Source organism: Typopeltis vanoorti, chromosome 2 (assembly GCF_054136105.1).
Source record: "Typopeltis vanoorti isolate ZY-2024b chromosome 2, IOZ_Tvanoo_1.0, whole genome shotgun sequence".
NCBI lineage: Eukaryota > Metazoa > Arthropoda > Arachnida > Uropygi > Thelyphonidae > Typopeltis > Typopeltis vanoorti.
The window spans coordinates 95,776,369-95,790,061 of record NC_143550.1 but is presented as its reverse complement, the minus strand read 5'-3'; the positions used below and the strand labels follow the sequence as shown (position 1 = coordinate 95,790,061).

Below are 13,693 nucleotides of genomic sequence, written 5' to 3'. Positions count from 1 at the left end.
GAGTGATTTCAATTTACATGATTTGTACAGTGCAGTGTGTGTGTGAGAGAGAGAGAGAGAGATGTATTAAGTGTTTTTGCAAGTGAGTGCCAGTTAGGAGGTGAGAACAAAGCAAATATTAATAGAATAGACAATATTAACAGTAGAATGGAAAATGTAAATGTTGAAATTAATGTTGAATGTGTGGCATTGGAAATAAAGGAGGACAAAATGGATCTAAATAAGAAAATGGCAAGCTTGCATGTTATCTTTCCTCCTGTGTGGTGACCGGGATTAAAGAATTGTCCCACTATAGCTTATGTAGAAGGCAACTAAAATGGACATCCAGTGTCTGTGAGGTATAGCCAGACCACCCAGTCCCAGGGGATTTAAATATGGGATCTGGTCCTCCGGGTTGGAAGTTGGGCGTGGGGCAACAACCTCACCTCGTAAAAAATTTCTTGTTATGAAATCTCAAGGAAATTATAATTCTGGACTGCCGTTTGGGAAATAGACTGGCAAAGGATTAAAGGACTTGGAACATGGAATATTCATTCACTGTACCTGAGTAAGGGACTCCATTTGTCAATAGAACAGATGAATAACTATAAAGTTGACCTGTTAGCCATCCAGGAAATAAGATGGCTCGGAGAAAGAATATTAAGAAAAAGAATCACACAGAGGCTTTGTGTTGAATAATTGGATAAAACAATCTGCCATGGGTTTTAAAGCAAAATTACCAAGACTTTGAAGTCTGAGGTTAAGAGGAGCCTTTTTTAACTACTGTGTAATTAGCACTCATGCACCAACTGAGGAAAAGGATGAGAATGAGAAAGAGGCCTTTTATGAAGAACTTCATGGTTTATATAACTCTTGTCCAGCAAATGGCATCAAAATAATACTGGGAGATATGAATGCCAGGATTGGTAGAGAAAATAAGTATAGACCAATAACTGAAAAACAAAGACTACATATGAAACTAGTGATAGTGATAATGGACAAAAACTCATCTGCTTAGCAGCTGAGCATAACTTGGTTACTGCAAGTACGTTATTCCACCATAAGAAATCCATAAAATAACACGGAAATAGCTCCAATTAAATTGATCATGTTATTATTGATGCAAGGCATCTATTGGATGTTTTAGCGATTCGGTCCTATTTGTGAATGTGAACTTTGATTCAGACTACAATTAATTATGATTAATACAAACTTTGATTAATAATGTAAATAAATTAAGAGCAAGAATCTTAAATGTACACAAGACTCGCAGAGAATGCCTACAGATATTTAACTGTGATAAACTTAAAGATTAGGAAATTAAAGAAAAGTTTCTAAATCAATGTGAAAACCAACTAAAGCAACAGAATATCGAAATTATTGAAGATATTACTACAAAATTCTTCTACATTTAAGTCTAGAAAATAAAATATAATTTTATATTTATATATATTTGATGATGAGTGTGCAGCAGCCAAATTAAAAAAAAGAATGAAGCTCACAAAAAATGCTACAAAAAAGCACACAAGAAATGCTGTTGAAGAATATAAAATTGCAAGGAAGGAATAGAAAAAGATACATAAAAAGAAAAAGATGAGGTTCTTAGAGGATCAATTTAGAGATGTTGAACATCTTAGGCGATCCAACAAAAGCAGAGCTTTCTTTAGAAAAATAAATATAGGTCGTAAAGACTTTAAACCTAGAATCACTATGTAAAAATAAAAGTGGAACCCTGCTAAGTAATAAAACTGATATGTTGCAAAGATGGAATGAACCTTTTGATGAATTGCTGAATCATGAAAATACATGCAGTATAGAACTTGATGTCACTTCAAGTAGCAACCAAGAAGTAATTGAACTTCCATTCATTAATCGAGGAGGGGCTTAAGAAACTGAAAAATAATAAAGCTGCTGGACTAGACTCAATACCATCTGAACTCCTGAAGAATGAAGGGCCAACTGTTACAGAAAGCAATTCATAATATTTTGCATTCAATCTGGATTAATGAAATGCTTCCTGCAGAATGGAAACAAAGTATAATATGCCTTATACATAAAAAAAGGAGATATTCTTGAATGCTCCAATTATAGAGGGATAAGTCTACTCTGTACTGCTTACAAAATATTTTTGAATATCCTATTTAACAGGCTATCTCCTTTTGTTAAAGGATCGAGGATTATCGATGTGGATTCAGAAAGGAAAGGTCCACTTTAGAACAAATATTCAATCTTCGTCAGATTCTTGAGAAATGTAATGAATATGATATCAATACACATCACCTTTTCATAGACTTTAGAACTGCCTATGACAGTATAAACAGAATGCTACTTATAAAAGCCATGAGAGATTTTAACTTTCCAGAAAAATTGGTAAGGCTTACTGCACTTACTCTCAAAGAAACAACAATGAAAATTCAAATCCAAGGAAGTTTTTCAGAACCTATGGAATAAAACAAGGAGATGCCCTGGCTTGTCTTCTATTTACTATTGCTTTGGAAAAGATGATCAGAGATTTAAATATCAATTCTAGAGGAACCATTTTCAACAAATCCTTGCCTTTGCTGATGATAATATCATGGCAAGAACACCCATAGCCCTAAAACAGGCTTTTTTGGTTTTAGAAAATGAGGCAAAGAAAATGCACCAGATGATCAATCAAAGTAAAACCAAATATATGGAATGCAATACAAAAAAAAAAAAAATAAACCCCACTAATTCTTTAGAAATTGGACCTTACCAATTTGAAAAAGTGAGTAGCTTTACTTAGGGTCAGAAGTTAATACTAAGAATGATATAGGTACAGAAACTAATAAAAGAACCAGTGCTGCTGGTCATAGCTGTTATGGCTTAAAAAAATACCTAAAATCAAGCTTGATTAGAATAAGAACTAAATTGTTACTTTATAAGACTCTGATAAGACCTATACTTACATATGTATCCGAAACATGGACAACGTCTGTGAGGGAATTTTTGAAAGAAAAATTATACAAAGTATTTTTAGTGGTATTCAAATTAATGGAATATGGCAAAGAAGGTCAAACCTTGAGCTATTATCGTGCCTATAAAGAAATAGATTGTGAAATTTATCAAAATTCAACGAGTGAAACGGGCAGACCACATAGTGAGAATGGGTGATGAAAGAAATTCTAAAAAAGTATTATCACATAAACCAATGGAATTCGACCTCAAGGAAGGCCCAAACTATGATGGATTGACAATGTTGATAGAGACTTCACACTTTTGAAGACCGAAAATTGGAGGACGATTGCCAAAAAAAAAATGACAGAATGGAAAAAGCTCCTTGAGAAGGCCAGGGCCTACACAGGGCTGTCAAGCCACTGAAGAAGAAGCATGTTATCCTTCATAAGACAAAGCATGAAATCAAAGAGCTGCAGAAGTGGCAAAAGATTAGAAGGGCCAAGAAGAGAAAGAAGCAGGTGGTCTGAGGCAAGAATTAAGGTAACGTGAATAAATGAGAAAATTATATCCAGAAACCATGATCTGAGGAGTACCTGATGAAAGAAAAAGCAAAAGTACTAATTGTCTGGGTTAGCACTAATGATCTGAGAGGTGAGAAATATTCTATGAGTGAGGATGTGAATATGCTGGATGAAGCAAAAATGAAAAGTGGGAAGGTGAAGTGAAAACTAAGTCTCCTGTCACGCTATAATAGAAGTGAATTTGGGAGGGATGTTGATAGCAAACCAATCAATGTGTAGGTTGTGCAAAAGGAATGATGTAGGATTTGTGGACCTGTGGTGCAAGTTGACACAAAGAAGGATATGTATAATGCTGACGGGCTGTATCTAAATGGTTGTGCTGTTAGGTTAGGTGTTAGAGTTGTGTTCACTGAGCATGCTGAAGTGCAAATTCATGAAAATTAAGGTAAGCAATTAGGGCAAGTAAGGAAAAAGGTAACCAATATGGTAAGGAAGGAAAAATAAGATTAGAGAAAAACTAGTTTAGCAGGCCAAAGGAAATTCCAACGAGTTCTTTCATTATGTGGCAAGTAAGAGGAAGAATGACCTTAATGAATGCTTACAAATTGACAGAAGTCACATAACATAGTTGAGTTACTGAGTGACCACTTTCAAGATCCAGGTTAATGGTGTGACATATGTGGCAGACTTTTTTGTGGGAATAGAGATAGATGAAGTGGAGGTTCTTATGATATTGCAGAATCTCAATAAATACAGCTGTGGGATTAGATGAGATACTGGCAATGCTTCTGGCTAGGCTCTTTAATTTAAGTCTCAGTTCTGGTAGGGTTCCAAGGGATTCAAAAAAGGACAAAATAATTCCTTTGCATAAGGGAGGTTCTAAGACTGCAGTAGCAAACTATAGACCAATCACTAACTTTAAATATTGGTAAAAGTACTGAACAAATTGGTCAAAAAGAGAATTTGAGAATGGATAGATGAGAATGTGATACTCTATAATAGACAACATGGCTTCATGAAGCACTGGTAATACTTGAATAATTTACTAAGTTTTTATAATAGAGCAATAACTGAGCTGGATAAAGGAAATAGATACACTATGATTCTTCTCGATTTTACAAAGGCATTTGACAGAATATATGGAATTCTGTTATTCAAATTAGAACAAATGGGGGTGGACATGACACCAGTTATGTGGATAAGAAGGTGGCTTCTGGCAGATTAAAAAAGTGGCATATGGAGGAGCAGAGTCCAAACAAAAGCAGGTGACTTGGGTTGCCACAAGGTTCTATGCTAGGTCCACTACCATTTTATTTTTACATAAACAATATAGAAAATAATCTGAAAGGAAATATTCAGTTGTTTGCAATGATGCAAAATTAGGTAGAGGCATAGAAATCAAGGTGACAGTCAGAGCTTGCAGGATGATTTAAATAGGCTGTCACTATGGGCAAAAGATAATGGAGAAATGTAAAGTGATGCATTTGGGATAAACAGATTACAAGCTGTGTATCATATTGATGGAACTGTAGTCCAGGCAATAGATGAAGGTAGGGATTTAGGAGTGGTGGTGGTAGAAAACAGAGTTGAAGTTTAGAGGATAATACTGCTAAAGTTGGTTACTTAGCTATTGAAAAACATACTTAACAAGTAAAGATAATGAAGTTATCATTTTTATAAGGCCTTAATACATCTAGGGGGTGCTTAAGGGTCAAAGCTGTATAACTGAGAGGAGACCTCCACATAGCCTTTAAAGGAATGCGGAGAACCGACCAGGGCTTCTGACCTAATGTCCAATCCTCACCTTCTCGTGGTGCACCCTGTTGGGTATCTACTTTGATACTGAACGAACGAGGATGGGCTGGCAATTTGGGATTTAGCCGACCAAATTGTATTCTTATTGGTTAAACCAAAATAAAAAATGATGGTACAACATGACAAAATTTCATGCCGGCTGGGGCGTCGCTCGGTTAAACAAGGCCCCCGTTGTTTTTGCCAGGGAACCAGGGCGAACAGCGAAAAGTCAGCTACTGGAACAAATCTGAAAACAAACCCCAACTCAACATCACCAGAGTTAAAGATCGGTACTATCAACTTAAGAAGCCTGAATGGCAAAGAAAGGGAGCTAGCTGAGGAATTAGATAAGTACCAGATCGACATAATAGGGGTGACTGAAACAAAAAAGACCAAAACTGGTGAGATCTTTCTGAGCAATAAATACAAAATGTTATATTCAGGCAATAACAATCAAGGAAAAGAAGGAGTAGCCATAGTATTCAACACAAAATACGAGGCTAATCTTCTTGAATGGCAGTCAGTCTCAAGTAGAGTAATGTGGGCAAATATGAGAATGGGGAACTGGACAATGAGACTTATTTGTGCCTATGGTCCCACAGAAGGTTCTACTAAGGTAGAAGTGGAGGAATTTTTTGAGGCTTTAGAAAAAGCAACTGACACAATGAAAAAGGAAAAGTTGGTCCTTGTTGGGGATCTAAATAGTAGAGTAGGAAATGATTGTGAGACATACAAAAATATTTTGGGAAAATTTGGAGAAAAGAGCAAAGCTAATAATAATGGCAAATATCTGTTGGATTTCTGCTCAGGACATGGACTGGTTATTACTAACACCATGTTCCAACATAAAAATGTGCACAAATTCACATGGAGAGGGCTAGGAATAAGAAAAGTCTCATTGACTATGTTATTGTTGATAGTGATGTTTTCTCCCTGGTGCAGGACACCAGAGTGTACAGAGGATTTGAAATTGGAAGTGATCACTATTTAGTCTTGAGCAGGATAAAATTGAATTTCATATTGAAAAGAATAACATGTAAGAAAGTTTTAAAGCGAATAAAAGTTGAGCAGCTCTCAGATGTAAACTGTAGACTAAAATACAGAAATATTATTGAAAAGAAAATGAAAGAGTTTGAGAACAGGAATCAAACCTTGGAGATTCAGTGGCAAACTCTGAAGGAAACATTGATTGATTCTGCCAGAGAGGCATGTGGTGAGGTTGTGTGCAAAGATAAAAAAATCAGAACTCCCTGGTGGACACAGGAAGTTAAAGAGGCAGTGAAGGAAAAGAAGAAAGCACACCAAAAGTTCCTGGCAAATAAGTCAGCTTTTACTCTTACAGAATACAGAGACAAATGTAAGAAAGCTAAACAGTGTGTAAAACTAGCTAAACAAGTCATGGGAGGACTTTGGCAAGAATATAGAAAATAAATATCAAGAAGGTGGCAAAATATTCTGGAGGTTGTTGAAGAAGCTTAGGAATGGAGGAAAGAGTGCTGTAAAAGGAGTTAGAGATGATAAAGGTGAAATGAAAACAGGAGAAAAAGATATCCTTGAAGTATGGAGTAATTACTTTGAAAAACTGCTAAATGAAACAAGCAGTGATGACAGCACAGTGATAAAAAACACTGACCAGGCATGCAGTCAGGAATAGGAATACATATCCATACTTGAAGTAGAAAAAGCCATCAAAGGCTTGAAATGTGGAAAGGCAGCAGGAGTAGATGATATTCGACCAGAAATGCTGAAGTATGGTGGTATAAGAGTCTTACAGTGGCTGCACTGCATAGTTCAGAAAGCCTGGACAGAGGGACGAATTCCCGATGATTGGAGTAGAGCTCTCATAGTACCCACATTTAAAGTACCCATACCCATATATAAAAAGGGAAATAAAACTGAACGTGAGAATTACAGAGGTATTTCCCTACTGAGTGTTCCTGGCAAGATCTATGCAAGTATACTTGAGAAACGGTTGAGAAGAATTGTGGAAGAAAAGCTTGGTGAAGAACAAGCTGGATTCAGGCCAAATAGAGGCTGTCAGGATCAGATCTTCACTTTACGACAAATAGTCGAGAAAGCATGGGAATATAACAAAGATCTGTATTTAAGTTTTGTCGATTTGGAAAAGGCATATGACAAGGTGCCAAGAGAGAAGCTATTCAATACGCTGCAGTTATATGGTGTCAATGGGGCATTATATCAAGCAATACTTAGTCTTTATTTGAGTTGTGAGTCAGCAGTTAGAATTGAAGGAAGTACAGGAAGATGGTTTAATGTTAAACCTGGTGTGAGACAAGGATGTACATTATCCCCTCTGTTATTCATTATCTATATGAATCACATTATGAAGAAATGTGGTATTAAACCTGATATCAAAATTGGAGATGTTAATGTCAGCTCTTTGCTTTATGCGGATGATGTTATACTTCTAAACAAATCCGCTACAAGTCTGCAAGATTCTCTGACTAAATTGAATAGCTGTTGTAATAGATATGGTATGAAGGTCAGCAATAAAAAGACAAAGACAATGAAAATAGGCAGAATCATTGAAAATGTCAACTGTGTTGTGAATGGAGAACCTGTGGAACAAGTAAAACATTTCAGCTACTTAGGCACAATTTTTACTGAAGATGGTAAACTAAATATAGAAATAGACAACAGAATCAGCAAAGCTGGTATCGTGGGAAGTCAATTCAATAAATTCATATGGAATAAGAAAGAAATTAGTCGGAACACTAAATTAGCTGTATACAAGACTGTGTTCAAACCAATTTTAACTTATGGATCTGAGAGCTGGGTCAGAAGTAAAACACTTGACCAAAGACTAGAGACCGCAGATATGAGAGTCCTGAGAAAGATTAGAGGCGTGAACAGATGGCATCAATGGCAATATCATATTAAAAATGAGGATATTAGGAAAGAACTTGACATTGTCAGCATCCAGGAATGCGTTAGCAGAGCTAATCTCAGGTGGTATGGTCACTTAAATAGAATGGGAGAGGAAAGATTAGCAAAACAAGTGTTCTCTGCCAGGTTGGCAGGAAAACGACCCAGAGGAAGACCAAGATATAGGTGGATTGATACGGTACAAAGTGCCTTAGACGATAGAAATATAAGATCTGATAATGTTGGAGTCTTGACAAGTAACAGACTGATTTGGAGGAAAATTGTAGATAGGAAGTTAGTAATGATGTAATTTTTTCGTGTAGTACTGTCATATCCTGTACACCCCTTGAGGGTACATGGCAGGAATTTGATGATGATGATAATACATCTAGATTACTTTTCTTCAGGTCTGGTCTCCTGGGATTCTTGGGGAAGAGAAAGTGATGGAGAGGATTCAGAGGCGAATGACTAAGATAGTGAGCAGTCTGTGGAATGTTCCCTACAAGGATGGACCGAGGGTGTGTGTGGATTGTAGAAGTTGGTTGCTAAGCAAAAAAGAGGGGATATAATGTTTAAAGGGTTTTATAGGACTGATGAATGAAAAATGTTTTAGCACTTGGCTAGAGGGGGAGCAGAACAAGAGGTCATCCCTGGAAGTTGAATAAAGGTGTTAGTAGAAGTGTAAGGACTAGATTTTTCACTTGGAGTTGTGAATGAATGGAATGGGTTGCCAGAATCAGCTGTGAGTCCTGGGTTCAAGGAGATGTATGAAAGATTGTGTGGGTAGTTTTTTTGGTATCTCTCTGCGATGAAACTTTGAACTCCATGGAGGTGCCCATACAACAATAATAATTTTTGCATCCTAGTAAGTCAAATAAAAAGTAATACTTTATATACCTGTTCACGTGCATAAGAATTCTAGACATATAAATTAAAGGAGAATAATGCTTCAATGTGTAGCAAAAAGCAGCATTTGATATGCATTTTTATTTTTATAGTTCAGTAGTTACAGAAAGCAGACAAACTATTATGGAAACAACTGGTAACTAATATAAATTTGGCAGAAATAATATGCCTGGTTGTTCAGTAAAAGACCTTGATTTATTAGATGACCAGATAGAAAGTAATAGTTTCTTTGTTTGGCATTCCAAAGTTGTACAAACATACAAAAAAGTCTTCTCTGGTGGCACACTGAACCTAATGTTAAATACACGATATGCTATACTATTTACAATAAATGCAAGTTTATATATACATGCCTGAAAATTGCTGTTGTCAGGTAACCTGTAAAAAAAAAGCACAAGTACCCCAGTAATTTTTTTTTATATAAGCTCCATAAACGTTTTGATAAGTTCTGGTAAATAATCAACTATTATGATACAGCACTTGATCGTGTCCGAGGTCTCTGTGAAGAACGCGTACTAATGCTTGAAGCAGGTCCATTCGAGCTCCTAGTCCTGATTTGTAAATGAGGTTTAGTTCTATTAACAGTAACAGACTTAAAATTAGATGTCTTTGCACTTTTAGCTGGTGTGGGACTGCTGCTAGAACTACTTCCACTGTTTTTACGGCACTTTTTTGGTGGACAAGTTGTATCTTCACAGCAAGGACACATTCGTTTGGAAGTCAACTTTCCACTATCACGAGATCGAGTCCTCCCTCGATTTATAATAGTATCAGTAACTTCTCCATCATGTCTTCCTTCCCACTTACATGGATGGCAATTATCAACTTCCAGTTTTTCACAAGGCAATTTGCTTACTGTCTTCTCCAAGTTTTCTTCTTCTTCAGTAACATTTAAACATCTCTCATGCTTCTCTGCTTCATCAGGAATATTTTCTTCATTTTCTAATAGCATTTGCTCACAGTTTTCAATCGTATGTGAAACAAACCCTAAAGAATATTGTTCTTCATAAAATGATTTATTTATTAAGGAAGGGTTATTTTCATATACATTACAAACAGAGTTTACATCATTTACCATCTCTCCATTGTTTTCACTTTGATTTTTATCATGAGTTTTTATTTTTTCCTCACCCTGTATTATTTTATCTTTTGAATTATATTCATTTTGATTTTGATGAAGAGACTGTACTTCTGTATTACCAGTCAGTAACTCCATTTTTTGTACATCTTCACTTTGATTTCCATACAGGGTTTGCGGTTTTATTTCAACAAGAGAAACAGGCTTTACAATGTTGCTATTTCTTTCAAAATCTTTAGAGGTATCTGGACTTTTTTGTCCAGGTTCTAATGGACTGTTAAGATGAAAATCACATTCTATAACACTGTCACTTTCTTCTATACTTTCATTTTCACTACCTAGAATTTGTATATCACAATGCTGATCTAATGCCTGCTTTATTGTTTTCTCCTGATTCTGATCATCTTGCATTTCTGGTTGTTCAGCTGCCAAATGATTAAGACAATCAATAGGATCCTCGTGTTTCACTTCCTGAGACACCACTTCTTGATATTTTAATTCCACTGATTTTAACTGCTGTTGACTTAACTGTTTTGGCTTGTCTTCTACTTCATCAATACACTTCACTGATTTTTCTTTGGAATACTGATCTCTACAGCCAGATAATACAACACTATGCACCTGGCCATCTTCACCTGAGATTTTGCCAATATTTTGCAATGTATTTTTTTCTAAAGTTTCATGGCTTAAATGATTATCATCCTGTAAGTTTTCATGGCCAATGGAGGACTGCAAACAGTTTTCTGAAATTGAAAGATTAACCGATTCTTGACTATTTCCAAGGAAGAGTTGCTGATCAAGATCATTCAAATCTTGATCAGCAATGATCAGCATACTATCACCTTGAGAGGTACTGTTTTTCTGTTCATCACAGTTAATCTGTTGTAAGTTCTCTATTCCTTTAGTCCAATTAACAGATGGATTCTGTTTCTCTTCAGTACAATTTTCTGACACATTTTCTATACAATCATCTCCAGATAAAACCTGTCTATTTTCTGTGCAATTAACACTACAGGAACTTAATGCATCTTCTGTGCAGTTCTTTTGTTTTAATTCATGATCTTGGGATAAAGTTTGTTTCTCAAGCAAATTACTCTCAACTAAACTTTGCTGTTCTCCAGTGCAGTTGACCTGGGATGAACTCAGGTGTGTTTCAGCAGAATTATCCTGTGGCTTCTCTTCAAGTGAATTCTGGGATAAACTCGGAATCAGTTCTTCAGAAGTTTCCTTGAATGAATTCTTTTTTTCTGTTTGGTCATCACAATTATTTTGAAACAGATTCTGCTTCTCTTCATAGCAATCATCATGATTTGACTTTTGTTCTGATTCGGTACAGGTATCACGACAATCTGATTTCTCTCTCACACAGGTATTTTCAACTAGATTATCTTGATTTGCATCGCACTGATGTAGTAACTCTGTATCACAATTAAATTGTTTTGGCTTTACCTTTTCTGTGGAGTCTTCTTTCTGAATAACACCTTCTGAAGTAATGTTATGTGTACAGTCTTTAGAGTCAACAGGACTTTTATATTCACTTTTTGAAGGACTGCTTGGAGAAGAGTCACTTTCTATAGGAGCAACACCAGTATTCTTCAATTGATGGGGCAAAACAGGGGATGAACCATCAGCTGGTATTGGCAGTGATAATGAGTCTGCACTTGCAGGACGTTGTGACGATGACATCTGATTCTGTACAGTCATTTGGTCACTGCTCCAAGATATGTTTTCAAGCAGAAACTGTTCCAAATCTTCTAATCCATCACTTGTTTCAGAAGATAAACGAGGCTGTTGATAATTTTGGCTTCGAGAGCTAGTGGCACAGAATTCTCCAATATTCTGATTTTCAAAAGAACTTGAATTACACTTTACATGATCTACAGACTGATTACCTGAATGAGTTCTTGAACGCCCACTCTGATGAGATGATGATAAAGGTAAAAAATTTTGTTGGGTATTAGTATTTAGCCCACTACACTGTGGTTGAACTTTTGATGTGTGTGCTTTTTGTAACTGTGGTTCCACTGGAGACTGTGTCTGTGATACCTGAGGCCCAAATGAAGAAAAATGTGTTCTTGGAGATGACTGAAGTGTAGCTGTATACTGCCTAGAGGATGAAAAAGGTCTTGTTTGTGCAATTGGTGACTGAAAAAATTGTTCCTCCTGAGTCATCATCTGTGTTTGGCCTGAGGTTTGCAACTGTAAAGAATGTGGTGCTGTTGTTATTGACTGCATCATAAACTGCATTCCACATGATTTTTGAATGGGAAGGAACTGGTTTCCTGAAGAAAATTGATGACTTGCAGAAGATGAGGAGGAAGAAGAAGAAACCACAGTAGTAGGCAAAGCTACAGTGGACTGTGTAGTGGTGGTGGTGGTGCTCTGTTGTGCAGCGGTAGCACTACATGGCACCTCTGAAGGCCCCTTTGGTGATGACATATCCATCTTGTGTACATTCTTACAATGCCGTCTCAGATTATAAGCAGAAAAGAAACCTCTGCTGCAGATATCACACCAGAATTTTTGGGATGCTGGGTCATGTAAATTAGATGGGGTAGTTTCCTTCTCTTTTTCTTTCTTGCTTTCTTTCTTTTTACTTTTACGTTTCTTTGGTTCTTTACGTTCTTTGGGCTGTGCCTGTTTTTGCTCATCTTTTGTGGGACAGACAGAAGAAGCTTTGCAAACACTACTGGATTGCCACTCAGTATTACTAGTACCATTGGTACTAAGAGGAAGTGAATAACTGCCATTCTGTTCTGTTGGTGAAGACTGTGGAGGAGCTGGTCCAGCTTGAGTACTTTGCACAGTCTGTGCAGGCCGTACACACTGAGAAGTCTGATATGTTGTTGCTTGTTGTCCTGGAGTGAACAGAGAGGTTGAAACTTGTGGAGTCATCTGAAGCATTCCATTCTCATTGAAACTCTGTTGAAGTTGTGCAGTTGCATCTGCAGAGTTCAGATATCCTGAGGTCTCCTGAGAATAAGCAGGATAATTCTGCATAACCTACACAGGAAAAAAAAATCAACATTCTTTTAATAAACATGATGTATTACAGATATTTGTCAAAAGTATGAATTATGAAATAAAAAATCATGCGGATAACTTTATAAAAACAAACTCAAACATTCTTTTTCTATTGTTTATTATTTATTCTTAATATGTTCTTATTGTTTATATTTATTGCATAAATATAAACAATACAGAACATACTGGTATTTTAAGATCATTTAAGGATCAAATTGTTGTTGGTCTCATATTTTGTGTGCATCAACATCTGGTTATAACACACCATTTCAAAGGTAAAATATAACAAACATTTATATATAAATCAATAAAGTAAAATTGCTATATCTGACATAATTGTATAAGGCTTGGGTAGAGTGATAAAAAACAGTGAAGTAATTGGCACTCATTAAAATAATGAACACAAAAACAGTCTACTAAAAGTCAAATGATTAAAACTGTTGAACCATTCTTATACAAAAGCACATCACCACCCATTGTGAGTGGCTTATACAGAGCTGAACTTCTCTACTTTGCAGATTGAAGTGCCTTAGCTTTCACTACAGGTTGCTTAGTTTGTCGTCTGTTTCTCTACTCCATTAATGTT

At 36.2% G+C, this 13,693-nt stretch overlaps 1 protein-coding gene across 1 annotated transcript in view; it reads right to left on the bottom strand.

Moving 5' to 3' along the window:
- Positions 1-9,056: 9,056 nt before the first annotated feature.
- Positions 9,057-13,693, bottom strand: part of LOC150109271 (uncharacterized) — a 226,877-nt gene continuing 222,240 nt past the window's right edge. Inside the window, exon 8 of the mRNA XM_090402004.1 lies at positions 9,057-13,086. Within this exon, the coding sequence (XP_090258130.1) occupies positions 9,472-13,086 (3,615 nt within the window). The 3' untranslated portion in view covers positions 9,057-9,471. The remainder of the gene's footprint in view (positions 13,087-13,693) is intronic.